The 27935-nt window shown below is 43.1% G+C and overlaps 3 protein-coding genes across 7 annotated transcripts; 1 reads left to right on the forward strand and 2 right to left on the reverse strand.

Annotated features, from left to right (window-relative positions):
• Positions 1-55: 55 nt before the first annotated feature.
• Positions 56-9304, forward strand: mcmbp (minichromosome maintenance complex binding protein). 2 transcript variants are annotated; one of them, XM_026190620.2, is made up of 16 exons: positions 56-245; positions 2138-2229; positions 2309-2449; positions 2561-2602; positions 2684-2773; positions 2890-3019; positions 3355-3500; positions 3629-3726; positions 3803-3978; positions 6637-6760; positions 6864-6981; positions 7068-7233; positions 7351-7484; positions 8171-8338; positions 8483-8571; positions 8838-9304. In XM_026190620.2, the coding sequence occupies exons 1-16, from the start codon at positions 188-190 to the stop codon at positions 8962-8964; spliced, it is 1899 nt and encodes a 632-aa protein (XP_026046405.2). In that variant the 5' UTR covers positions 56-187; the 3' UTR covers positions 8965-9304. The 2 variants fall into 2 exon arrangements, with proteins under 2 accessions (XP_026046405.2, XP_026046406.2); XM_026190621.2 differs by having other exon boundaries at positions 62-121.
• A 172-nt stretch (positions 9305-9476) lies between these two features.
• On the reverse strand, positions 9477-21609 carry inpp5f (inositol polyphosphate-5-phosphatase F). 4 transcript variants are annotated; one of them, XM_026190613.2, is made up of 21 exons: positions 21170-21609; positions 19341-19421; positions 18777-18913; positions 18448-18483; positions 17956-18081; positions 17620-17787; positions 17473-17529; positions 16920-17118; positions 16585-16764; positions 16209-16276; positions 15682-15806; positions 15496-15573; positions 15274-15394; positions 15013-15141; positions 14504-14621; positions 14202-14400; positions 13999-14070; positions 13845-13918; positions 13531-13659; positions 13337-13424; positions 9477-13194 (listed from the first exon to the last, which is right to left on the reverse strand). In XM_026190613.2, the coding sequence occupies exons 1-21, from the start codon at positions 21264-21266 to the stop codon at positions 12030-12032; spliced, it is 3447 nt and encodes a 1148-aa protein (XP_026046398.2). In that variant the 5' UTR covers positions 21267-21609; the 3' UTR covers positions 9477-12029. The 4 variants fall into 4 exon arrangements, with proteins under 4 accessions (XP_026046398.2, XP_026046397.2, XP_026046400.2 ...); XM_026190612.2 differs by having other exon boundaries at positions 17620-17805; XM_026190615.2 differs by lacking the exon at positions 18448-18483.
• A 766-nt stretch (positions 21610-22375) lies between these two features.
• bag3 (BCL2 associated athanogene 3) lies at positions 22376-27588 on the reverse strand. The gene is made up of 4 exons (XM_026190625.2): positions 27008-27588; positions 24897-25232; positions 24431-24775; positions 22376-24288 (listed from the first exon to the last, which is right to left on the reverse strand). Exons 1-4 carry the CDS (start codon positions 27203-27205, stop codon positions 23563-23565), a joined length of 1605 nt encoding a protein of 534 aa, XP_026046410.2. The 5' UTR covers positions 27206-27588; the 3' UTR covers positions 22376-23562.
• Positions 27589-27935: the final 347 nt, after the last annotated feature.

Genomic DNA, 27935 nt, shown 5'->3' on the forward strand with positions numbered 1-27935 from the left:
CACCTCCGTGCTCCGGTTGGTCCCCGTACCCAAAACAAACCCACTACGCTCTCCGTCTGGTGACGCAAATTTCCCGCCCTTCACTTCAGCGATCCCGTGTATGGGGAAAGTCAACAAACTGGTATTTTCACTGTGATTTTTCTTTGATATATTTTCTAATCTCCGGACCTTTATCACCATCTAAGCCATGCCTTCCACACATGACTGGATTAACGACCCCGTTGGTGTTGTTGAGGGGATGTTTGGTAAGACACCGGAACTTCACTCAGTAGGGCTAACGCGTGAACCTAGCTAGTTAGCTCTCTGACTACGTACCATGCCAACTTTGCACATTGCAGGTGGCTGTGTGTGTTTTCTTTTTTCTTTCTCTTCGAAAAAGCAAATGACTTACACTTGTCTTACACTTTTTCGTGTAGTTACTGTACACACGCCACTGCCACACATCAAGACGGAGACGGATTTTAAAGAATAAGCGGAAAAATCCACATATTCCTTAAAATCTTAAAGGACTGACATTTACGTGTCACTGGTGGGGGCGGTTATATTTAAGATTAATAAAAGTTGCTTATATCTTTTAGACATGTTGTATCATGTAATTCTAGTAACTCTTTTATCTATTTTCCTTCCAAACCCCCACATTATAACAGGGTTTCTCTTTACCCTGTCTCACTTCTTTGCTCAACATATTACATTTATACACTTACTAGTCACTTCATTAGGTACATCTGTTGAATTCTTCAATAAGACATATTTAATCTCTCTAATATATGCAGTTCCATGGCAACAACTCAGTGCATTTAACCACGCAGACATGGGCAAGACGACCGAGCATGAGAATTGGATGAAATGTGTTTTTAATTGACTTTGAATGTGGTATAGTTGTTGGTGCCAGACAAGCTGCTTTGAGTATTTCAAAAACTGCTGATATACTGGGATTTTCCCCCATAACCATCTCTTCGGCTTACAGAAAATTGGTCAGAAGAAGAGAAAATATCCAGTGAGGACCAGTTGTCTGGTGGAAATGCCTTGATGATGTTAGAGATCAGAGGACAATGGTTTGTCTGCTTTGAGCTGATAGGAACGCAACAAAGTAACTCGAATGACTACTTGTTAGACCCAGGATATGCAGAAGAGCATCTGTAAATGTGCAACATGTCAAAACGTGAGGCAGATGTGCTACAGCAGCAGAACACTTGATTTCTGCTGCAGAATTTGGATGGTAGGATCAACATTTGGCATAAACAACATGAAAGCATGGCTGCGTTCTGCCTTGCATCACCAATTCAGGTTGCTGGTGGTGTAATGATGTGTGAGGGATATCTTATTGTCACACTTTAGGCCCCTTAGTACCAGCTGAGCATCATTTAAAAACCACAACCAAACTGAGGGTTGTTTCTGACCATGTCCATTCCCTTTATGTCCACAGTGTGGGGGCGACCGTGGCTCAAGAGTTGGCAGTTTGTCTTGTAATTGGAAGCTTGCTGGTTCGAGCCCCGGCTTGGACAGTCTGGGTCGTTGTGTCCTTGGGCAAGACACTTCACCCGTTGCCTGGTGGCGGTCAGAGGGCCTGTTGGCGCCAGTGTCTGGCAGCCTCGCCTCTGTCAGTGCACCCCAGGCTGTGGCTACAATGTAGCTTGCCATCACCAGTGTGTGAATGGGTGGATGACTGAATGTAGGGGTCCATAGGGACTAAGTAAAGCGCTATACAAATACAGGCCATTTACAGTGTACATCAGCCTGTGTGGAACGGGAGATTCACATCATGGCTGACAAGTCTGCAGCAACTGTGTGATGCTGTCACGTCAATATTGACCAGGATCTTCAAGGAATCTTTCCACCACTTTGAATCAGTGACATAAAAAATTAAGACAGTTTTGAACGCAAACAAGTGGGAGGAGCACCTTTGATCTTTGCGAGGATGTACTTTGAAAATGCCTGGTTGGGGGACAGGTTGGGGGACTGGTCTGTGGTGGTAGTGGAGCTTCCATGATTGCTCACACCAGAGGGCGCTTTCCATAGTGAGACAGAACATCTTCATCTAATGCAGCCCAGCTAAGCTAATTTTGCTCTACAACAACCATTTATCCAACTTTGAGTTTTGATTTGCCAATAAAATTATGCCTTCTTGATATTTCAGCCGCTTCCCAGAGTAATCCAAGCTCTGGCTGGGAGGCGAGAGCCGTGGAGTTCTTCAAAGATCGACTGAAAGAGAAGGACGCTCACACCTTGGTAATACAAATTACACTTTCAACAAAAACATGTGCACGAATGACAGGCTCCTAATCTGTTTCTGCACACTTTGATGCAGGTCCCATCTCTCAACGACATCCCCATGCATTACCTGAAGCCCAACAGCCTCGTGAAATTTCGCTGTTTCATCCAAGACATGTTTGATCCAGAGTTCTACATGGGAGTCTATGAGACTGTCGATCCAGCCACACAGGCTAAAGTACGCACTTCTTTATCCTCTCGCCTGCTGTTATTGGTACGAGTGCAGCCCTTTGATAATCTCTTAGCTGTTTTCATCTTTCATCCTCTTTTTCTGTCTATTCTTTCACAGACGTTGCGATGTGGGAAGTATAAAGACGTGACAGAATGCGGGGTGAGTCTCTTCAAAGACTCATTCGCTGTAGATGGCTCATTTTAGCTCCAACTTGGTTGTTAACGGGTGTTTCATCTGCAGGTGGATTTTAACTCTAAAAACACAGTAACTGCAGAGCGACAGACTTTCTACTGTGTGCCAATCCCCGGAGAAAACCCCTGGGTCAAAGAGATATCCTCAGCTTGCAAAAGACCACATAGAATCGCTCTTTACGCAGCTGGCATTCGTGAAATGTGCATTTATATCTTGTGATCTGCTGCTCCGAGTTGTCCTTAACTCTGTTGCACAGATATGCCAACAGCAGCCAAGCAAGAGTGGTGCCTTCCACCTCGTACGTGCCAAGCAGACAGAAACGAAGCTACGAGGAAGACGACGACATGGACACGCAGCCACAGAAGCAGAGGGAAGCGCACGCTGGTACGAGTGTTCAGAATCGGCATTCGTTCGATAAAGTCAAATTTACTGTTGGTCAGAATAAGAGTGTTAGCATAAGGTCCAACTTATAGCTGCTCTTGATCAGTTACATTATATCATTTTATTGTGTCATTACTGTCATTTTTGAAACGCTTTGATAACTTTGTGGATCCGTCCTTGCCTTGTGAGCATCGTCTAGACTCCTTTTTTCCTTGCATTATTGTGCAAATAGAAATAACTTGTGCTTTATAAAAGAAAATAGCATGTTTAGAAAGGCTATGTTGAAAATCCTGTTTAAAAAGCACTTTTGACAACGGTTTTATTTTTCCTTGCTGCAGGTCCTCAGAGTCCCACAGAACATCACGGCAACGGCGACTGTAAGCGGCAGGAGACAGAAGCTCCCTCCAGCCAGACGACATCTGCCTCCCACCTCGACCTCAACTTCCCCCTGCCGGGAGAGAAAGGCCCTTCCTGCCTAGTCAAGGTGCGCTGTGTCAGTTTATTCCTCTTCCAGTACTGAACCGTTTTGAACAAAGAGGTGATTTTAGAGACGATACAGCTATCATGAGGAGAGTTTTAGGACACATGCTATAATGTGCGTATCATTGGCAGGTCTATGAGGACTGGGACAGCTTCAAACTTAACGACATGCTTGAGGTCTACGGGATCCTCTCCGTCAGTCCCGCTCTCAGTGCCTTAGCCGACGAGAAGTAAGACACGTACTTTGATTTTCCTCCCTGCCCTGATCTGCTCGGTTTGTTTCTCATTGTTGACGTTTCCGTACAGAGACGCCTCTTCAAACCTGCTGGATCCCACGGAGTCCATGGAGACGGCAGAGGAGCAGAGGGTGCACTGCCCGCCAGCCTCGCTCGTTCCACGCCTCCACATGCTCTACGCCAAGCAGCTGCAGCACAACAACCCCCTGCTGCCCTCTGCCGCCACCTCGGAGGACAACAGTGCTTGTAAGGACAAACAGTAGAGTAGTAGGCCTCCAAGTTTCTTCATTCTTTTTCCTCGTGTATGTTACATGCCAATCACACAGCCAGTAAGCATCCAGGAAAATATTTCATAATCCTGCTACAAAAATAAGTATCGCAGCAGGGTTTTTTTTTTCACAGATTTTAATGAGATAGCTGAATGTAATCTCATTTACATAACATTCTGCTAAATAAGCCTGAGTACTGGGGTTGTCTAGATTTCACTTGACAACTTGAAGAAGAGACACTTTTGGCAAGTTTGACTTCATTCCTCCGGAGGGATGAAGTCAAACTTTATTAAAAAAACATTAAGTAAACAACCCGATGCTTCCAGCACTGCAGACAAATCAGTTATTAATGCTGAATCAATGTGGGCGACACGTTTAAACTGCTTTGACTACATAAATATTATTTGCGGTGACTGTGCAATACTTTAGTGATACAGAGCTTCTTCAGCCGCCCTCGGTGCTGGAGGAAGCATGAGAATCCTTCAGTTCTGTGCACTTTTAGCACTGTTGCCGCACAGCAAAAAGAGCCTGGGGTCAAATCTAACACTCAGGATATTCTCCGTGTAGCTCAGTGGGCTCTTTCCGGTATTCCTGCTTTCTCTCACAGTCCAAAGACGGGCTCCTTAGGTTAACTGGCAATTCTAAATTGGTGAGAGGAGTGGATTAGGGGTGGGTTCTGATTATCGATTTATCGATTAAAATCGATTCTAGCTTGGATAACGTAAAATTGATTCATTAAAATCCTGAATCGATTTTAAAATGTAAATATATTTTGCCCGAAACGCCAGAATCTCAGGTTAAACCTCACAAAATTACAACAACCACCAAACAGCTAAAACAGTAAATGAGAGCAGGTACATGGATTCTGCACAAAGACGTAAACAAAGCGCGGACCCGCCGACGGATCAGAATCAGTGAGATGTCGCCTTTCTTACCCGACGGCACGGACACGGTCGGGGCTGACAGCTCGCTGATTCTGATGTTTCGCCAGGTCTGCGCTTTGTGTTTACGTCCTTTTTGCACTAGATTCTGAAGCTGCAGGTTTTATTTCTCTCCAAACAATATTGAGTGAACCAGCAGCAAAAGAAGATCCAAACTACGCTTCACATAAACATCATCATGAATTCACTCTTAGTTTTGCTATTTTGCTTCCACCAGGATAAAATCACATCTCTCTCTCTCTCTCTCTGTTCTTCAAAAACAGTTTCCCGTCTAAAAATCTGTTTTCTTCATTACAACATGCCGGCCGCTGTTTTTTTTTTCCTTTTACTTACTTCCGAAAAGAAAGCCTAATTTCTGCCGTTCAATACGCTACTGAACAAATTTAAACGTCTTAAAATTAGCCGTGTCTCTAATAAAACCGCTGTAACTTTGCTTCACTTCAGCAGTATCAGGTAACGTTCATAGGTTGACTTTCTTTCGTTTTTTAACTACTGCAGAATATTTTTAAGGTTACCTGTTATAAAATCCCAGGCCAGGAAAGTCGCCTTCATGTTTTTCTGAGTTTTATCCTCAGCTACTTTGACACAAATGCATCTGCTGTGATGCTTACACCTTTGATAAAGTCTCGCAAGTGTCAGCTTTCTTTTTATAGATATAAAAATATGGAAATGTACTGATACGTGATCAGAATTATAATATTTCTGACTGAGGCAAAATTCGCCCAATTCGAATCGAATCGATTCCAGAAATCAGTGACGATGCCCAGCCCTAGAGTGGATGTAAGAGTGAAAGGGGGTCTCTGTGTATCTGTGTGTTAGCCCTAAAACAGTGCCGACCTGTCCAGGGTGACCCCGGTCTTCCTCTGTGATTGCTGGGACAACCTCTAGCCCATCTGAATTGGATAAGCATAACGTGATAACATGGTCTGTGTTTTGTTTTGCTTTGCTCAGAGATTCTTTTTGCTAAAATAAAATCACACTGATTACGGGTAGTCTGTAAATATGTGGACGTTTTGTTTTGTAGTTGTTTTCCATATTGGTTAAAGTTTAGCGCTAGCCCAGTAAAAGTCACAGAGAGCTGAAAACGCACCGCTCCTTCGACTCTAGTTGTCAAAGCCCGAAACAGATTCGCAGAGTCCTTCTCATGATTCCATTAGGTTTTAGTAAAACATTAACAAGAGCTGAAGTTTAGTTTCTGTAGCATCAAACATTTACCCATGAGTGTTCCCATATGAGAGATTTGTGCACATTTAAGCATGTGATGCACAGCAGTAACTCATTCATTTGGTTGCTTATGATAAATGGACATTTCTGACAGGATTACTGTGTACTTTACTTCCGACAGCTGAGTTTTCACACTGTCTTAATTTATAACACACCATTTAAAAACAGTCTGAGGTGTTTACTAAAGTGTGCATGGATATCAAGGAAGTCGCTTCAGTAATTATCAAAGAAGATAACGGGACAGATGTACTGTCAGATCTCATTAATAAATAATATCGCTTAAGCAGGGCGACTTGTTCCATCAGTGTTGTAGGAATGTTTAATGAAGTGTGAGAAGTATTGAAATCAAGCAGGAAAACAATCCCATTAAACTGAAGTTCATTTGCCTTGAAAAGCTTTCTAATAAGAGGAACAATGCAGCGACTGGTTCAGACTGGAGCTGAGTTGATTCTTTGTCCTTTCTTCCTCAGTTTTAGCTTCGACCCTGAGCGAGATGCCCTCTGTCAGAGAAGAGCTTCTGGCATACTTGACTCATGTCCTCCTGGGTGATGCTCTTGCAGCCGAGTACCTCATTCTGCATCTCATTTCTAACGTGTACGTAAAGTTCAGTATGTGAGCTTCCTGATTATTATTTTTTTTGTAATTTTTTATTTGATGGTTTCAAACTAACGCCAGCACACTTTTATTTTTCTTGTAGGTATGTGAGACGGGACGTCCTCCCGCTGGGCAAGTTTACCTTGAACATGAGTGGCTGTCCTACTGTTGCCTCGTACACTGAGCGCCTTTATCAGATCATCCAGCAGCTCGTGCCTTCTGTGAGTTATCAGCGCAATCGGTCGCAGGTACTGCTTGGTTTATATCTGGATGAACTGAGACACACTCAACATTGTTTCCCCTGCAGTCACACTACCTGGGCATGAGCCTCCAGAACATGAACCAGATACGGTTGGTGCCTAAGAAGGACTATGTGGCAAACCGGCTGGTGAGCGGCGCCCTGCAGCTGGCCAAAAACACTTCCCTCTACCTAGATGAAACGCAGCTGGAGCAGGGACAGCTGGACACAACAGGTGGGTCTTCTAGAAGACCACAAGAGGTCGACAGCGAGGACTCAAACGCCACCATTTTTCCTGTCCTTGTGACTGAACTGGGTTGGATCTGTTACTCTGTTGTGTTTGTTGCTGCAGGTGTGCGTAACGTCACGGCCTTGGGGAACCTGATCTCGTGGCAGAAGGTTGATTATGACTTTAACTACCATCAGATGGAATTCCCCTGCAATATTAACGTGCTCATCGCGTCAGAGGGCCGCTCGCTGCTGCCGGTAAGAACGCAGTGAAAGCTCACTCCCACCCATCGCGGATCCCTCCCAGCACCCTCGCCTCGCTCCCCACCCCCGGCTACGGCTAGGGGAGGGGTTCGGTTTCCTCCGGTGTCTCACGAAGCAGAGCCGTGTCAGACACTGGTGGTTGTTTCCAGCCGGCGTCACGCTGTCGTCTCAGCTGACATCGGTCGGCCGCAGCCAGCCCTTCAAGCCGGCGGCTTTAACCAGAGTCTCGCTGTGTTGCGAACAGCCTGAGGAATGTGCTGTGCGCTATTTCTGTGTGCTGGTCTAATGGGTTGCCATGGTGGCAGCTGTGTGCCACGGGAACAATCCCGGGAGAGGCGTCAGGCTCGGCCTGCTATTAGGCGAGCAGTGAAGGGCAGCATGCTGTAAACAACTCCCACGGTTCATTAGAAGTCACAATGGTTACATGGTTGTGTTTACTGTTTACAGCGAGCAGCTATTGGCTGATTAGAAGCTGGAGGCTCGGCTCGATCAGATGCTTAACCGTCACCAAGGCTTTGATCCTGTCTGCCGTGCTCTGAAGTTTTGATAATATGCCAAAGTAGGCGGGCATGCAGCACACAGGGAAACTTTTGCATAGCAACACCTAGTAAAAAAGACATCCTTTCTGGATATGGACTTCCTCTATGGCACACAATCAATATTATTCTTTATCTCCACAGTCTGACTGTCAGATACACCTGCAGACTCAGGTCGCTCCATCCCACCTGGAGGAGTATCTCAGCACCATGCACATGCTTTCTCAGGCCTCATCACAGCTCAACAAGTTCAGAATCTACCTGAGTGTGGCTCGGCTGCTTGACTACAGCATCTCAGATGAAGTGACAAAGGTGAGACAAGCTCTTATACTTATACAGTGAGTTGAGTTTCAGCTAGTATGGTAGCTGTTTCTTCATGTACCCAGTCTGTTTGAGCAGCTCTTTTTATAAGTTTGCATACAAGAATTAAGTGTCTCCTTTTCCTCCTGCACTCAGTCAGTTGAAGATGACTTTGTAGACATGAGGAAGGATGACCCCCAGAGTATATCTGCCGAGGACCTGCACAGGATGCTCGTTGTGGCGAGGTGGGTTGTGATTTATATAACTGCCTTTATGTAGCATTTAATTAATTTTCATTCATGAGAATAATAACAGCCCCTAAGGCACTTTAGAGTGTTAAGCAATAAGCTATAATCAAAACTGAAAGCACCATAAACAGGCTGATGATAGCTTCACGCCTCAGCGCAGCCAATTTCTTTTTTTTTTTTAACTCGCTCGTACATCTCATAGATCGTCTCAGACTGGCAGCTTATTAAAACTGAGATGTGGCTCTCTGCGAATCTGTCCGTAGGTTGTTGTCTCTGAGCCAGGGTCAGACCTCGCTGTCCAGAGACAGCTGGCTCCGAGCCAAACACATCGAGGCGCTGCGGAGGAGCCGGATGGAGCAGCACAAGTGTGTCAACGGCAACGAGCCGTGATCAGAGGCAAATGACATGACTTGTTTGCTTTTTTCCCCATTTGATATCTAAACAGTTTGTAATAAAGATGTTTTCATTTGCCACATAGTTCAGGTATTCACTTTTTTTTTTTTTTTTTTACTGTGCTGAGCTACATATAAGATTTAGATACTGTTGTATGTACACTAACATCGCAGTTTATCATCACACTGAAGTACTGCCTTAAATTCAAAGTCTCTTGTGGGGTTCACACCAGAGGTTAAGCTCTACTAGACAGAAAGGTCTGTTTACAGGAAAAAAAATAATTTCTATCTTCAAAAAAAAAAAAAAAAAAAAAGTAAATAAAGGAACAAGATCTGGATCACTGTTTGTCCTGGTGCATTTTTCTTCCTGGGTTAGTATACTGTGCTGTGCTGTTAATACATTTGACAGTAAACATGCAGCAATCTTTTAGTCACTTTTTATTCCAATGAAATATCTGCCTAAACAAGTGTACAGTGCACCCTGTTATCAAGTAACACACCCAAAGAAGGTAAGAATAAATAGGATACTTTTAATATACAATACAATCTCAGTACACTGTGGAAAACGCTGACAGCCAGTTGGTAAGGATATGAACACAGACATCCAGATGAAACCATGTTAACGCAGGAAAAATGTGCTTAAACAGTGCAAATCAAATGCTTGGAGAGCTCCAGCCACAATGGGAGTGGGCAACCACCAGACGATAAATCAAGAGGTGACCGCAAAAGCACTTGGTGTGAAAAAACGGAAGGAAAGACCAAACTTTTAGCCAGCAAATACAGGATTGACTAGAACAGGCGACATTTGCATATAAAAAGCAAGACACCGACACTCTAGCACTGTGGACTCTTTCAGGAATGTGGAGGATTAAGTTTCCTTCTAGGCTTGAGAGCTGCCCCAGTGTTTGCAATCCTGAATGAAGTTTAAAAACACCGCTTACCCTCTGTGTTAAAACCTCACAGCTATTACCTTGAAGCTTTGGCAGCACCACACACACATAAACACACCATCAGCAGCACCTAGAAAAGCAGCCGAGTCTCATTTATAATCAGACAAAATATACAAGTGTCCCGCATCTTATCTGCTGGTGAGCAAGCCGAATGCAGAAAGGAGAAAAAAAAAAAAAAAAAACAGGCAAAGGTAACACAAAATATGTGACAGTTTATCTTGGGATATCTCAGCTCAGAGCAAGCCAGATTCATATCACAGTCGGACACCAGCAGGACAGGGCAGCTGTGATTTATTATAATTTCTTCTGGTGTCTATAACAAGATCCTGTGGTAGATTTGTTTTTTTTAACAACAAATTAACTTAAAAAAAAAAAAAAAAAACATGTAAACTTTGTTACAGTGTACACTTCCATATTATAAATAACTGGGATCTCAAAGGCAAGCGGTCCTAAACACCAGCAGCAACAGGATGCTCCGATTTACAGATTCACTGTAAACCACAAACACAACAAAAAAAATACTAATTCTAAAACCTGCCCATTCCCACAGAGAATGAATGTGCCATTATCACAGTGAGATATCCCAACATAAAAAGCTCCGATGACATGCACCAACCCTGAATATCTTTTATACAGTACACAAAATGTAACATGTAAGACTTAAAAAGGTAGATTTTGCCATAAATACCTGATATACATAATCCCACTTTAGTTCCCTATTAAGGCAAATATGCTTTAAGTTTGGGGAGTGCATAAAGCGTCAGTGTTTCTCGTAACTGCGTGGGTGCAGTTGCATATATACCTACTATATGCAACTCGCCTGTCTTTGTCAAACATGCAGTTTTCAATGTATAACGCAAGCTAAGGATTTAGCTCAAATAAACCCTCATCGTGTAGGTAATTATTATAACCATTACCAGAATAGTTATTTCAATACATAAATCTATCAAAAACAACTCCAACCAGATGTTTTCTGGTTATTCGTGGTTAACAATGACAGTACTGGGCGTTCTTTTCAAAATATAATGCTCATACCTCTTTAAACTTCACCTTAGCATCAATACAAAAAGCCTAAAAGACAGCTCTACTCAGAGACAGACAATACTCACTGTACATATCAACAACCAGGATACTCTAAGTTCTTAAATAGTCGTTATTTCTACAGCGGTATATCTTCTAAGTTACACTCGACAACATTGATATTACATAGGATTACTACATAGATTATGTCGTCTGGCTAGTTTCTGACAGCTATACAAAGGGTACTTTTCAACACAGAATAGTCCTTTGGGAATCACAAAAGATATTTGGTTGGTTTCTACGACGACTGTTACAAACTGAAGGGCATTACTAGCTCACAAACGCCATTGAGTAGCCAGGATGAGTTTCTCCTACAGTACATGATTAAATCAGAGTTGGTCTTTCGACATGCAGCTAACTGCTTACCTGCGTCGTCAAAAATCGGTTGTTACCATTAACCTCACACTCGAGCATTGTGGGTAATTAAATAACTTCGGACTAAGGACAATAACATGTTTACACACGGAAATACTCTGCATACCACTCTCAAAGTATATGAGTTTAAAAGCCTAAATATTTTCTTTGTTCTTGGTTGTTTGTCTCTTGAGCTAATCATATAGTAGAACTATTTCTGGAGTGACTTAAGTTGGATGGAGCACTAAGACTTTGAAAATTATTACACCCTCCAAGTACTCAAATTTCTATCAATATGCCATATTTTTTTTTATTCATCCTAGGTACTGTGCACTACTATGCTGAGACATTTATTCAGCATTCATCTGAGAACTAGTTAATAAACCATAAAAGAGAGGAGCGTCAGTGTGCAAGGTTGCATGGCAAAAGATCTATGATTCAGTGCCCTCGAAAGTAGAGTAACCCATACATATGTGCACGTAAACATAGTAACTACTATGATGGGCTTTGGGGTATTTTTATCAATTCTGTACAAGAGTCATTATTAACATGGGCAAGTTTAACTTAAGAGCACATTTCTTGGCCGAGTAGTGACACCATGTGCAAGCTTTTGCTACTGCTACGTTACGGGAAGTTTATACATGACAAACGACTCCAAAGTGCTGCTACAAGGAAAGCACTAGATCTGAATGATCCTGGTCTGGCACTGTGTAAACATTGCCTTCAACTCGTTCTCTTGGACCTCGTTGACAGCTTCTGGCTCAGGGCTTTTCTGTACCTTTGCAACTGCAAAATTGATGCCCTGAGTGAATCCCGCCTGGGTCATGCTGGCCACCTGGACCATGGAACTCTTGATCTTGGCAAAGGGGGACACCACTCGGCTGCCGTTGCTGTCGGCAGGCGAAGGGCCGAGGCTGCCCTCCACCTGTGAGCAAGCGCTTTTCTGAGAGCCTCCTGAGACTGCAGAGCTAGGCTTCTGGATAGTGAGGAGGCTGGAACTGGAGGTAGAGGATTGGACGTCTAGCTGGGATGGCCTGGGGAGCTGAGGCTCCTCCTGCTCCATCTGCTCTGAGCTTGGCTGCTTGTTTGAGTCTGCTGGGTTCTTTTTATGCACAGGCACTGCAGGGTTGTGGAGTGGAGGTATGGCAGCTTGTGGCAGCTCTCCGAACACCTCAACAGGTTTGGTCTGTGCATCCTGGATGAACTGGTGGCAGTAGGCATCGATGGGAGTACCAAAGTCAATGAGAATGGCTTCTTCAGCCACTGAGGCAGCCCCGGGAGACTTGTCATCACTAATGTGAGTTGAGCTTTCTTGCTTCCCGTCACAGCCCGTGACCCGGATAACAGAGGGTATATTTAGCTCTGCGCTACCGATGGACTGGGAGCGGCTGCCCAGTCTGGGATTTGATGCTACGATGCCGCAGCTGGGCAGCACATAGTCCACATTTTCTAAGGACCCAGAGCACGGGTGCTCCGGGTCTGAATTATAAGAATCTGAATCTGAAGAGTGTCCATAGTTTTCATTACCAATGTCTTTTAGGGCTCCCGTGCCAGCGACGTTATCTGATGTCTCCAAGCTGCTGTCCGACTTCCACAGGTTGACATGCATAGTTGGCTTTAGAAAATTGACTTTTACATCAGGCTTAGAGAAGCTGCCCAGCTTACCGAGGGGCTTGAAGGGGCCGATGTTCACATTTGTCTTGGTCTGTTTCACTTTCTGATTTAGAGTGGAGAATTTATTGAGGATAAAACTTTTGCCTTGTGCAAGGCCGGAGCTCCCTTGAACTTGGTCAGCAGGTTTGTTCTGGATCCCCATGATATCCTCGTGAGGTTTACTCTGCCGCCTGGAAAACACACGCAACTTAAGTCACAGCTCTAGCTGCTGTCTAAAAGTTGGCAATGCAGTCTGAATGTTTAACTTCGTTACACTGAAATCATATCAAAGAGAGACCGAGACGAATGCTAATCAGCATAATTTGTACTTACCTCTCCAGCTTCTTTTCAACCACAAGCAGGTCATTCCCTGTAGCCTGCTTAGTTATGCGAAGCATCTCAGCTATGCACTGCAATGTATCTGTGAAATGTCACAGTGTTAAGTCTTAAGCAATATCTGCACAGTTTAAAGTGTAAAACTAACTTTTTCTCATTTTATTTAAAGAATTCAAATAGTCACACACTACCTTTCCCATCATCCTCGGGATTTCGCGTTGCAGCTCGCAGCGTGTGAAAGTATCCGCTAGTTTCCTCGTTCTTGAAGTGCAGCCGCATACAGCAGAACTTTGGCTTCCCGAACAGAGTAGGCTCAGGACCTGCAATGCGAAGTGCAACTTCTAATATCCGTTTGTAGTGATTTGCTTCCGTTTCATGAATCATAATGAGCGCAGATATTTCTAAAAGGTTACGGAAGAAACTGTTAAGCACACTTTCGAGAAGTGTTGAATGACTCACTAAGTCTACAAGAGCTCTCACTTCTCCTTGGAGTTTAACTTCTTACCAATTTCGATCTTTTCCAAACCCTCTAAAATGAGGCGTTGGTACTGGTTGACTTTATCTGCTTCTTCATCATAGCTACAAGGAAATAAATGTACATATAAGTCAAATATAAGAGTTGGGGGTTTTTTCTTTCGCAAATTTAAGGTTCAACTTACAAGGCAATATAGTATGCTTTATCAGACAGGAGCAGCAGCACATCTTCATCTTTGTTGGTTGCATCAATGAGGCTGGTGGGAGATAAGAGAACAGTGGGATTAAAAGAGCACGGAAAAGCCTCGATGGAACTATAGTTCAGCTATATCCTGATTATATAAAGCCATTAAGCATCAACGCACAGTCAGAACAGCATTTCGCTCACCTCATGTCACAGTTTATGAGGGCCCAGCCTCCGTGAAACTTCTCATCGTCTAGTAACAGCAGCTGCATGTAGGTCTGCAGGAGGAGGCTGACCTGCTCCTGGGCCCCTCTTTGGCTCTCCTTTTCTTTTTCTTCATGCTCCTTCTCTTTACTGAAGATTGAGTAAAGGTCCTCCGTCACTGGCAGGCCCATCATCAGGTCTGCAGACAGAAGCAAAAGGAGTTTTAACAAATGCAAATTAAGGATTGATTTCAAGACACTATAGGTAGAAACCAATATGAGTAGTTTTTTGTTTTCAAATACCAATCACTGCTTGTCTGTAAGCATCCCTAAAACGGTTCAGATAGTAGCGATTGGCTGAGTTCACCCCGTCCTTCATGACACCGGCCAGTTTCCTTTCTCCCGTCCTGGTGAAATCCCCCTAAAATAGGACAAAAAGTGTTACCTTTAACTCGTCGCACTGCTTTTTTTATTTAATTATTTGACGACCTGAGTGCAGTGCTAAAAGGTTATGTCCATATTTGTGACATCCCTTTTTGTTTAAATATGGCTTACCTAACACTTGTGTATTTGCACATTCACAGTTATTGCCCAATATGACAATATGTGAGAAGTACTGTTTCTGTTTTTAACACTTTTTTCTCTGTCAAGTCTTCTAAAGAACATTTAGAATACTAGATGCTTCCCTGTGTGTCATTTGGTTCTGAAAAGGTGCTGTTCAGTAAGTTTACAGTAGGAAAACATTACACTGTACTCAGATTTGGGTAGCACTTCTAAGTAGGATTATCCCAGACCTCATACAATTAAGATACCTTGAGAGCTGCTGTGCCAGCGTACTGTCTGCTGATGGTGTCACCGTTGTTTGCCCACATGACCTGATAAATCCTGTAACACTTGAGAGGCAGAGGCTGCTCTGGAGGCATCACACCCAATTTCTTCAGCTGCAGGAAGAAAAGCACACATAAAATGCAATCCTTGATATTTATAATGGTTATGACCTTTTTTTTTTTTTTAATAATCAGGATTTCTAAAATATAAGTTATCATAAACAAAAAAAATCCAGAAAATCACACCTGTTGTTCCATCACTACCCGGGCAATAGCAGCTTGGACCACATTGGTCCTGTCAAGACAGTCCATACAGTTTACTCTGAAGATGCCCTCCTGCTTGCAGATTACTCCTGCTTGGTCCACCCTGGCAGAGGGACACACAACCAGAATCAAGACACATTCACAGAAATCGCATTTTGACACCAAACCTATCATGCTATAGTGCTCAGGTGGCACGACACTTACCAGGCCCACTTCATGTCAGTGATGATGTCAGAAATGGCATCTGTCAGTATCTGCACATTCTCAAACTTCATGCCGCGGCTGAGAAACAGGATACAAGAACCATACAGGGGAAGTGAATGTACTGTGGTCATATATAGATTGTGAAATTCGTGTAAAAGACGCTCGTGTAAAAAGGGTCTGTCTCACCAGTGCTCGTGAAAGTCGAATGAAACATAAGTGAGGTTAGAGTTGTTGTACAGGAGGACTTGTTTCAGATATGCATCACCAATTATCTTCTCCCGCCCACTTTGATCCACCAAGTTAACGATGACCTAAAGAAGACACCAAAAAGTGCTGTCACTGGATTTTTAAGATTTTTGGGTTCAGTGAAGAGTGAAAAAATAAATATTAACTTTATCACATGAAGAAAAAAAACAAACTGGGAAACAGGCTTAAGTCTTTAAAAAAAAAAAAAGCCAACAGCTGAGCTCATCACAAGCTTAAATAAAAGTACTGCTACACTACTGTAAACACTATCTGAAATAATCCAAGCTACTGACAAGCAATGTCACTGATCATTAGCAGGATGTTCTGCTTTAGTTACAACAGGAAGCGGGTTATGCAAGCACTATGTATAGCTGCAGACACCACAACCCAAAGTAAATAACAGAAAATGCATTTAATAAATAGCCTAAGCGGATATACGAGTATGCACTCTGGTGAGGAACACTCACCTGCTTCTTGTACAGTTTAAGTTGTTCTTCAAAGTGAGCAGCAAAGTAGGTCATAGTCTCCTTCTCTCCTGAAATGTCAGGTGAAAATATGCATTAAAAACTTTTTTATTATTATTGATTCTGGTGAAAGAGTTATTTATGTTGTTTCCAATGCAAAACAAGGAGGCAGTCACAGTTAAAATAATTTACTGATTACAATCTATAATTTATGCAAGAAATAAAAAATAATAATAATCAGAGCAAGGGCAGAGAAGGTAGGCTACAATTTTTAAGCTACCAAAAAATTTCATGAGAAATTGCTACTGGAAAGATTTCTACACAAAGAGTGTCAGAAACCATCAGTTTAGGTCTAAATACAAGATAGAGCTCTACTGACCTTTTTCTATCCGTGGCCGGGGGTTGTAGCGATACCCTGCCTGACTCCAAAAGACAGGCACAGAGCCACGAGTCTGCACAAAGGACAGAGTGTGGCTGTGCACGTGAATCAACTGCTCCGTCTCCACATAGTTAGCTACATGGCCGTCTGTATCCACTCCTCTGCGTTTGTACCGCATCCCTTTGGGGGAGAATAATGCATGTGTATTTATATCCTGGATCATGCTTCACTTGCAGACAATAAATCAGCTAGCTACCAGAATGTGCCTTAATTACTTGTTGCAGCCCATGCAACTGGACTGAATCAGAGCATGACTCCCCTAAGGCAAACTCTACCTGCGCGGTGGCGGCTACGTCTGGAGATCAGGGCCACAGTGAAACGAGGATGGATGTCATCAACACAAGTGATCTCCTTTGGTGGGGTGTCAGGGCTGCTCCGCTCTTCATCAGAGGTCTCATTGTAGTTTACCACCAGTTCCTCCACCTGCACAAAGCCTTGGATGATTGGTATCACCCAGAAGTCAACCTCTGGGACCTGGAACGTTCAACAGACATTAAAAAAAGAAAAATAGCCAGACAGATTAAAATTTAGTTTGAGGCCAGGTTGATAAGAAAGTACTTTGCATCCCGCCTTTGAGTATTTTCATGCTGCTTTTGATAACGCCCTGGCATTTATCAGTACATACAAATGCCACATTTAAACAGCATGACCAACTACACTCTTTTAAGCTGACTATTTTACAGAAAATACAATGACTCTGTAAGCAGTTTTCAGGAGAACACGGTGTTTTCATTTAATTCTAATTACTCAGGCCTGAAAATAGAAAAGCAGCACTAAGCAGACGCTCTCTGTATTTCCCAGTAGATGGGTGGGGCGGGTGTTCAATACCTGAAGGTCAATAAGTTCTTGGATCATGTGTTTATTCCAGAAGAAACGGTCATCCACCTTTAACACAGAGTAAAAACACAGTCAGCCACAATAAGGAGTTTGTGTAGTAGACATAAGCAGAATAAAATAACTTCAATAACTCCAAACCTGCTTCCACAGAGGCATGTCAGACTTATCAGAGTCTCCTTGACGCTGGACACTGTTTGTCAGGTCGTAGGTCATGCTGTAGTAGAAGGAGTCTGAGTCCATGAATATCTTGTACAGCTCATCCAGCAGCCGCCTCTCCAGGCGTTCCTTCTCTTTGTTTTCCTTGACCTGGAAAGCAGGGGAATACTGGATTGGGCAGGTGGAAAGAAAAAGTAAGTCAACAAAAGAAGGAAATCCTAGAAGAACTTCAAAGCCTTCACTAGTTTGAAAGAGAGGAAAGGTAGGGGATCAGTTTCAATATGATAATCCATGCTTGTGTGTAAAACAAAACAATACCTTTTTCTTGATGGGCACAGCAACATTAGATTTGATCTGACTTAAAGTTTTCATCAGCTTGGACTCATCTGGAGACTGGGCCAGCTTCTCTGGTTTGTCGATGCCAAAGTGATGCTTCTTGCAAAGCTGGAAAAAAAAGAAAAGAGGATGGTCTATCAAATTTCTGCAGCTTTACAAATCGAAACATGATAGTGATATTTAGACCATCAAACACGTTCAATGGGACGAGGACAGAGTTGGAAAAAAAAGTGAATTTGGTATCAAATGTCAGATATTAGATAACCTCTACAAAAACAGCCAAATAGGACACTAGAGTAAACTATAGTAGCAATACTACTACAGGGCTGCTGTAAACAAGCCAACATCTACACTGATGCACACACCAGGATTTCTATGCACAAAGGGAGACACGTGTTCATTCTGCGCTATAAGGGACAAGTGGACAAGATTTAAAAGCCATTGTGCTAACAATCCACCGCCATTATTACTCACTTGGAAATATTCTGTCTCACCATCCACGAAGCTCCCCTGAAAAACTCAAATCTCAGCAATCAACATTCTTTGCGGTCTGCTGCGGTTATTTTATGTCTGCATGTATTTTTTTTTTAAACTAGATATGTGCGGGCAAAAACAAAACTTATCTAAACAACTTCTACACCTCAGTCCATTCTCAGAGCTGAATCATACACTGACTCATAGTGTATTCTTGGATACATTAATACCAATTTAGGATTTTAACTGTTAGAAGTACTGCCCAGGGAACTGAAAGCATGATTAAAACAGAAGTTAAAGAGCAGAATAAACAGCCCATGTGTGCACACCTCCAGCTCGAGCTCCTGAGGCTCTTCGTCAGACAAGGGGATGACGGCGATCTTGGTGATCTTGTAGACTTTGTGGTTTCCCGGTAAGTGGCCGACCAGCGCTTTCTGACGGATTAACACAAGGCCGAGAGGAAGATCTGTCAAGAGGAGGGGAGAAGAAAAAAAAAAAAAGGTGGGGGAGTTGCATCACGGGTGCAAAATTCCTCACATTCTGAAAATGTGTGAAGAAAGCAGCTGCACATCGGTCATTAACGGCAACACAAGAAATCTCTTAAATAATATCGCTTATACTAGAATGTATAAAAACAACAAAAGCACTCTGCATCATACAAATCGGGGCTTGTCATCAATTGAATCATCAGTATTGATTCACTCCTCTTGATTACTACACAGATTTCAAAGCTCTTTCACACATTTCTTTTCACACCTTTACTGGTGAACAAGAAACATCCTGAGCACCGGATGATTTGGCGGCTCAAAAGTCCAAGCACACACAGATGGAAAGCACTGGCGAGAATGCGCCTGCTCTGCGAAGTGTTCAAAGGTCTTCCGTGCTCCACGTACCTGTGTGAAGCTGTATCTTTCCAATGACACCTTCCACCAAACCCAAACACACTGGGTTCCAAGCTAACAGCAGGTCTGTGGCTGAAAGAAAAATACAGAGATGAAACACGACAACAATGCTGTAATACATGCTCTGCAGCATATAAGAAGCCATAAGTAACATTTTTCTGCAGACACAGTTTGTCTGTTTTTTTTAGTCACAGTTTTGCATATGAGTTAATCAAACAAAAGTACAGTAGTCATGACAAAACGACAGTCATAGTTGGCTGGTGCTCTGTTACATGCAGGAACTTGTTTTTTGTTTTTTTAATTAATACTTAGAACACTCTCAAGCCTAGATGATGTGAACGCTGTGTAAAGGTGGTGACAACTCACAGGCAGTAGATTTTCTGTCTCAAACTTGTAAGGTCTCTCACTGTTTGTTCGTGCATATCTATATAAAATGACAGCTATACACTTGCAGGAAAGTCTGCCTGCTTTCATTTTATTGAATAAAATGTGATATGATGCATGAAAAGACAAGCTTTGCCTATTTATTTATTTTTTATTTCCGAACACCAGGTCAAGTATAAGGTCAGCCCAGCAAATAAAACGCAATGTTCTGCATTGGTGAGAGATTACACATCACAGTGGAGGAAATTGGAAAAATGTGAAGGGCGTGGCTAAGGGTGGAGAACATCAACTGTAAGCTGCCCTAAACAATGAGTCTTCCTGTTCCACAAGGCAGACAATTTAATGTGCGGGGGAACCGGCTGGGAGGGTCCCCACAAGAAAGGTCTAGAAAACGGCAAAATTAAAAAAAAAAAAAAAAAAAAAAAAGTAAAAAAACCAAACAAACAAAAAACCAGTTAAAAAAAGTAACAACAACAGCTTCACATAGAAAGTACAATCAGTGAAATACTTAACTATGTGCGAGAGAGTGGAGTGGAAACGCAGTGAGGAGCGGAAACCCTTTTTCCAATTAAATAATGAAACAGTGGTGCAACTAAAAACCTGTTCAGGATGGCTGCACAACCATACTACTTCAACTGCCACAGGGGACAACCTGCACAGCTCTTGTGCTGACTCTCATAAAACTTTTTCTTTCCCTTCTGCTGGGAAAATGTTAATACCACAGGCCTTGGTATTCATTTAACATCAAAGCATGTCCAATCATTAGTCACAGCTGAGCCAGTGTTTCAGTACTCGCTTATGTGACTCAACAGCCAGAACCTGGCAATAACACTCAATATGCTAGCTTTAAATTTTGGTCTGAATGCACTTTTATATCGGAATTATATTATAATTTAGCTCTCATTAATCAATCACTTTTCCGGTTTTTTCACCTTCTCGTTGTCTTGTTTTATATCAGATTTGTCTTTAAAAAAAAAAGAGCTGAAGAGTGAGATGCACCTTCCAGTGTGTAGCATAAAGAGCAAAGTCAGAAGTTTGAAGTCTGTTAGGGGTGTTGGCACTATCGAAATGAAAGCAAAGAAGCGATCATTTCAAAGCTTGGGATCAATGCTTGAACCATTAAAAATACCGTTTAGCAAGCATTTGTTGTGTTTAACGGAGGCAGGTAAATTAGCTTCGATCTAATAATCATCAAAGGGTTTATCACAGAGATGAATACGCGTCAGACACGAGAGATTAAGGTTGCTGATGTGTTTGAGGTGCACTGGGACAAAACCCATTGAGCACAGTGATGCTGTCAGCTTAAAACAAGCCAGCAAAAACGACGCTTCGTCTTGACTTTAGTGGTAAGTCCAAATGTTAGTGGCACTGTAATGTAATGTTAAATGGCCGGCTGCAGCAGTGAAAAGCGACATCCACATCCAGTACCTACGTACCAGGTCTGACGGTCATCATCCCGTCTTTTCGGCTGCACCACAGAGCACGGTCCCCGCTCTGAAGAATGTAGTCGTCTTTAGCTTGAAACAACTCCATTTTTGTCTCTTCAGGTTACACAAAAACAAACAACTAGCTGGTCCGACAGCCCGGTCCTGGTCCTTCACGTCTCGACGATTAACCGTCGATAGCCTCGGTTAGCTCGTTTCCCACTGGCTCGCGTGCTACTAGAGCTAGCTACCTAGCGAGCTAGCGGGTGCAGCAGCTGGATGCGTGTCGGATTTGTTTATTCCACTTCTGTGCATATTGATACTCAAACTCGCTCTGTACCGGAGTAGCATCCCTTCCCACGGTCATGCTGGACAGAGTGAAGGCGGCTACACATCAGTGAGTGAGAAACAGCCCCGAGGTGAAGCAGCGGTGAGCCGTTCAAGACGTAATAGGCTGTTTCCTGGTCTAAACAATGACACGTGACATCCGTCATCACCGGTGTGTGCAGGTACTGATCATAACCCCCCACCCCCATACTGTTTGCCATATGATTACTGTAATTGTTAACTAATCTTATATTTACACTTTAAAGGACTAAGAAGCAATAAAAATGTTACCAACACATTTCCCAGGTGTTATTATTTAACCAGCCACCCTATAAGGGCACAATACCACAGCTAAACCAGTACTGGGCTTAAATCTGAATGATAAATGCTTTCAAAATTAGGCGGTTATCTGCTTGAATAACCACCAGAGAAATATAATATAATCGTTAAACTCATGTTAGAGGTTAAGCTCATTCATCAGTGAAGGGCTCATTTTAACTGTCCACACCCATCCAGGAAAAAGAGGGCAGAAATGTTCCCAGTCATGATTCACTGTGAGCCTTAGGGAACAGGGAGGGAGCAGCTGACCTCACACTGTGTGATAACTGTTAATCTCACCATGGAAAAGTCTTTAGCAGGAAATAAGGCAGACTTAAGACAGCTGCCTACTAGGCACGGGACACGTTTGCATTGGAAATGGAGGATACACATACTTGTGTTTATTAAAATCAGGCTTGATTTGGTAGCTGGCCAAGTGGACATATACGTATACATATATACAATTCAATTACCTGGTAATTTTCTTGTCCTTGAGTAAACGATTAACATAAAAACATAAAATAAAAAGGCTCACACTTTGAGAATCTTTGGGAACCCAAGCATCAGTCAAAATTCATGTCAAAGTCATTTTATTTTCAGCCATACCAACGTGAATTTCTTTCATCAAAGCTACTAATAAACCGTGATCAACATTAAGCCACGATCTATAATTTCTGGTTAAGAGTGTTAGGCAGATGGCTTACAGTCTTGTTAGAGTAATAAATTACTACACAAACAGTGTGATCATAAAACTGACAGACTATAGTGTTTTGGGGGGTATTTTATCGCTGTTGGCATCTTTAAGGCTTTTAGGGCCATTTGTGTGTGTGTGTGTGCGTTAGTGTTATTACAGATTGTGGCTTTGGTAGTTATACAAGGACATTCTGACAATCTCTTAACTGCATCTCCTATTTAGCACCAAGTGCTGATTGTCTCACATCTCAAGTAAGATACAAATCTCACCCTCCATTTATTATTACACATTCATTAATGTACCAAAATACTTCATATAATGATATAAATACTAATATCATGATTTGAAATAACGAGAAAACCAATTCACATACAAACACTCAAACACATCAATCAAAACTCCTTTAACTGATATACTTAAAACGAAGTGCTGCTGATTTTCAGCATGATACAATTCAATGATGGCAAAGTGCAAAGACAGCAGAATCAGTAATGCACCAAAAAGCAGCTTCTAATAAACATATTCACTGTGTTCTGTGACAAAGCAGCTCCAACATGGCCATGTGGCGATAAAGGGGGAGAAATGCTTTCCTTGTTGACTCAGTTTAGCAGAGTTCTGCTTTAAAGCCCCGACGTTTGCACTTGTGTACAAACACGTGTACCAACTGGATTGTGAAAAGCTTCGTATGATATTCGATCAGACAAAAGGCAATTACACATGACATTTCTTAAGAAAATACTTATGCTTCTCTTCCATTTATTGAAAAAAGGCCTCTTATTTAACCCTTGCCTGGTATTTGTTGTCAACCAATAATCATGACGGCCGTCTTATTATAAAGACATCGGCACAACATAGAAGGCAACAACATTGGCTTGAAAAAACATGATTGCACTGAGCTACCATCAATTATGTGCTGAATGGCTGGACATACCAACACTGTTAATCAATGCATGCAACTTCCACAAATGCTGTAGGTAGAGGAGGAGGAGAGTTAGTCAGAGCAGACTTATCCACTATCAAATATACAGCAGGTAATCCCTCTTGACTCTTTTTATGAAGTGTGCAGTCATTGCGATGTCTCCTTTGTCATCTCAATGTTCTCCTTCATGCTGGGCTCTCCTTTCTGTCCCTCCATCACAGTCTCCTCCAGTTGCTCTAGTTCTTCCAGTATGGTCTGGACGCGACGGACTCCGTCTCGTCTCGCTTGCCGTACGTCTGAACGGCCCTCCGGGTCGACAGAGTCCAGCGCTAAGAGCTCTTTGGTGAGCAGCTCCTCCAGTAACAAGTATTTCTTATCATTCTTCTTCCCATCAAAGCACTTCACCTCCTGCTCCAGTTTAGCGACTCTTTCCACTATCTGCTGTACCTTAGCTAATCCTGGGTGGATGGGACCCTGAGCAGCTTGTCCAGCCTCTACTTTTCCAGGTGGGACCTCTGGAGGAAAAGATTTCGTGTCCTGGGGCTCTGGTTTTGGAGGTATTTGAACTGTGATGTCTGAACTGTGGTGTTGTGGTTGTTCAGGTTGCTGAGGCTGTGGAGACGTTTGAGGTGGTGCCTGCTGAAACTGCTGTGGCTGCTGGAACTGTTGAGGTTGCTGAGGTGGAGGCTGCTGGAAGTGTTGAGGCTGCTGAGGTGGAGGCTGCTGGAAGTGTTGAGGTTGCTGAGGCTTTTGGACGTCGGCTTCTGTGTGCATCGGCTGGGGGAGCTGCGTGTTCTCGGGTTTCTGCTGCATGCTTTGTTGTTCCTGCTCCATTTTCTGTGGCGGCTCTCTCGTGAGGATATGCTGCTGAACCTTAGAAGTCAAAAACAATTTATTGGAATCTGTCAAAATCTAGGCCACAGCATGCTAACAGGGAAATCAAAGCTTTATATATATCTGAAGAAAACAAAAAACAACAACACGCCAAGTGAATACACAGAAAAAGTAAAATTACCTGTGGCCTTTCTCCCATCACTTGTGATATAACAGGTGACTGGCTTCTGATGTGAGGAGGGAGATGAATGGAGGCAGTATCGCGGTGCTGAGGAAACAGAGTTGGCGAAGCCTGTTCCCGGGGGGGCTGCATTGCAGCAGAGTAGCCGGGCCATTCATCTGTCTGAAGACGATGGAAGGGCTGCTGATGTTCTGGGTAAGGGATGCGCTGAGAGTAAACTGAGGGATTTAATTGAACCTGTGTCTGTCCCCCTCCACCCTCATGAATCACTGGTATAGGGATATAACCAGACTGGAGACCGGTGCTGCTGGGACGTGAAGGTTGGTGATGCGTAACAGTATAAGCCTTAAAAATAAATGACCAAATTAAAACAGTCAAAATTCAGTAGTTGTTTGAAAATTGGAACATTTCTGCCTACTGTAAACATTATACTCCATCTGGTGGCACATTTAAACTCAATTCCCACCTCTGGTGTCTGTGAGACAGGCGAGCTGGTCTTTCCAGGCTCAGAGGAGGAGCTGTCTGACGGGCCATGTAAAGGCGATCTAGGCCTGCAGTGGAGAACCGGCGTTGGGGAAGGTGTCCGCCCGTCTGTCCGGATGTTCTGTGCAATGCTCGGCTGGATGTAGGAATAACACGGGTGCTGCTGCTGCCTCAGTTCTGCGCCTTCATGAAAGACTGGGATGGGAACATAACCTGGGCGAAGAATGGGATGCTTCATCTCCCTCACAAAGGTCTTCTGTGTCTCCTGAGGACTTAGTTCTGGCTGTATGTTGGGTCCATTTGCTGACACTTCTCGAACCTGAAACATAGCAATATAGCAATCTATATAACCTTATACTCAGATGAATTACAGTTGCTATTGTAGTTTATTGCAAATTTTAGGCATCGGTTGATTACAAAATGTGCTTTAATATATTTTTACCCAACTTATTCTTGCTCATGGGTGTGTAACAGAAGCAACATTACTTTTATATATGTTAAATATTCAGCTATAAGCTCGTCCACTTAAAGAGTTACATTTAAGTCCACGTACAACAGGACATTTTACGATGTCCCACTAAATGTTTTTTTCAAACTATTAAGGAATTTTAAAAAGGAAAGTGTTTTCCGTCCTGAGGTAACTGCAGAGGTTACAGTTTAAAATGTCACAATTTCGCAGAGGGATGCCAAAAGTATCACCTCATTGAATCTTTGATATGTGAACCCACAGGCTCTGGTGTGTTTCCCGTCAGACAGCTTGCTGTTTCCGTGATAAATATTATTGTTGATTGTTTCACAATCAGAGTAACATAACCTGGATGAATGTCCTGACTTATCCAACAACAACAGTTAGCACATCCTTGGATCTAATAATATCAGCCAAACATTAGGATTTTTACAGAGAGAGGAAATGTGGTTTGCTTTGATTGAAAAAAAAAGAGTAAATATACGAGTTCTTTCCACATAGAACAGTAAATTCTTTCTTGAGCAACATTTATTCATCAAATCATATACAATCCCAGGATACATTTGTATGCATACAAAAGTAAAATGTAATTAAAAGAAGGGGCTGGGTACTACAGTGTGACTAGTAAATCGATGCTTTAAATGTCCATTTTCTACTGCAGAAAGGCGCTTGTTTTCTATTAGTATTACTTTAGAATAGACACCTGCAGTTGACAGCTATGGATGGGTACAAGCAACAGGTCTGCCAGTTCAGCACTCAGTTAATGGCATAACTGAAAAGTGACAAAAGTTGTACCAGCTGCCCAAAACACACCCAAAGTAAACACCTACAAAGCAAACACTGCATTTATCTGTAAATCAGTGGCATTCTTCCAGTAGGACTAAAGTAATGAAATAGCCGTGAACGACCCTTTGCCCTCTGCCACTATGGGACACTCCACGCTGCCAGCACCATTGCACCAATTTTATCCCCCAACAGCTGTGTCTTTCTAGCAGATTCCTCTGGACGCTAACTTTGGACAACAGCGTCTCTCTCTCTGAGACGAAAGATTACCAGCTGGCAGGCTGTGAAGCTCACTTCAGCCCACGGGTTTTCTCTGCAGACCTGTGCGCTTTCACAACACGGTTTTTAATACAGCTGAATGCGATACGCGGGGGGCAGCCAGCGCCCGGCTACAGCCGTACACAACCGAAGCAAGTGGACCAGCCTCGATCCTTGTAAGGGAAAAAGTTTAATATGAGCAGGACGTCGCAGCAGTGTTTTCCACCGTGAAAGAAACACATTAAAATACCGGGGAGCTCATCATGGGTAGCCTTTTGCATGCTGCAGAGTGAGTCATCGAGTAATAATAGTGTTAGATCATGACTCGGGAACATATCAGAGTTGATCACCCGTTATAATGGGCTTATGAGCTGTCCGTGAGGGGGAGGCAACGGTGCCAAACAGGGCCTACGGTCAACAAGACTAATATATAACAGTGATGTAGCGCAAAGGCTTCTGCCGCTTTAACAACGCAACAAACCAAAACATGCACCACAACCGACGCACGTCGACAGAAAAAAAATAGCGGCGAAACTGCCGTTAGCCGTTACCGTTAACTAACCAACTTTATCCCGCCGCTCTTTTACCTTTTTCGTGTCGTGTCTCGGGTCATTCCAGGTTGTGGTGCGGTTGTTGTGGTCCACGAAGAAGGGCCATCCAGTCTGAGGGTCAATTTTTACTTCCCAACCGAGGGGGAGAGGGTCGTTGTCATTACTCGCCATGGTCAGCATCGGTGACTGTGTCTTCATGCCGTTCATATTGCTGGCTGTCGAGTACTGAGACATTTTATACGGGCGACGGACGCTTTAAAGATTCCTTCAAGTGACGTGGAAAAGTGGGCTGGAAGTTTCTCGAAATAGCAGGGTTAATGTTGGGGGCGGACAGCGCTGGATACAGTGGCATGGGTTCCCAGATTTTTTATGTCGCAGGCAGACCCCCCTCACATAGGCACAGAGTAAACCCTCGGTATTTATTTATTTTTGCCCACCCCACCAGGCAACCTTTTTTTTCATCTTTGCTGTAGCTAAATCACAGTGTCCTGTCTGGGCAGAGAAGAAATCACCCTTATGTCTACAGTGGGCACTGTGGACCTTCCTCAGTTTCCCTTGCCCCTGGACCATTTTCCAAGACAAGGGAATCCCAAAGTGTTTGCTTAAAAAGATGTTCTCCAAATAGATGTACTCAGACTCCCACGTGATAAATGCTGTCCAAGGGAACTCAGTCTGGGTTTGCATTGATTTGGTGCACAATTATGTAACTGGTGGTGTGATAAGTGTGGGCACAGTGACACGTCTAATGACTGATCTTTCTTAATCAAAGGACTACTCCAATTGTGCCCTGTACTACAAGGAAAACACCAGTGCAGCAAACCTTTGATTTCGTGGGATTAACAGTGTCACAAAGGTTCGACACATGGATTTTTAAAGGTGTTTGATATTTTGGACATTGCAGGCAACGCCATCTAATATTTGCATTTTGACACTCCAGAAAATACACACGTGATTGACAGTAATA

This window comes from Astatotilapia calliptera, chromosome 13 (genome assembly GCF_964374335.1).
Source record: "Astatotilapia calliptera chromosome 13, fAstCal68.1, whole genome shotgun sequence".
Classification (NCBI taxonomy): Eukaryota; Metazoa; Chordata; class Actinopteri; order Cichliformes; family Cichlidae; genus Astatotilapia; species Astatotilapia calliptera.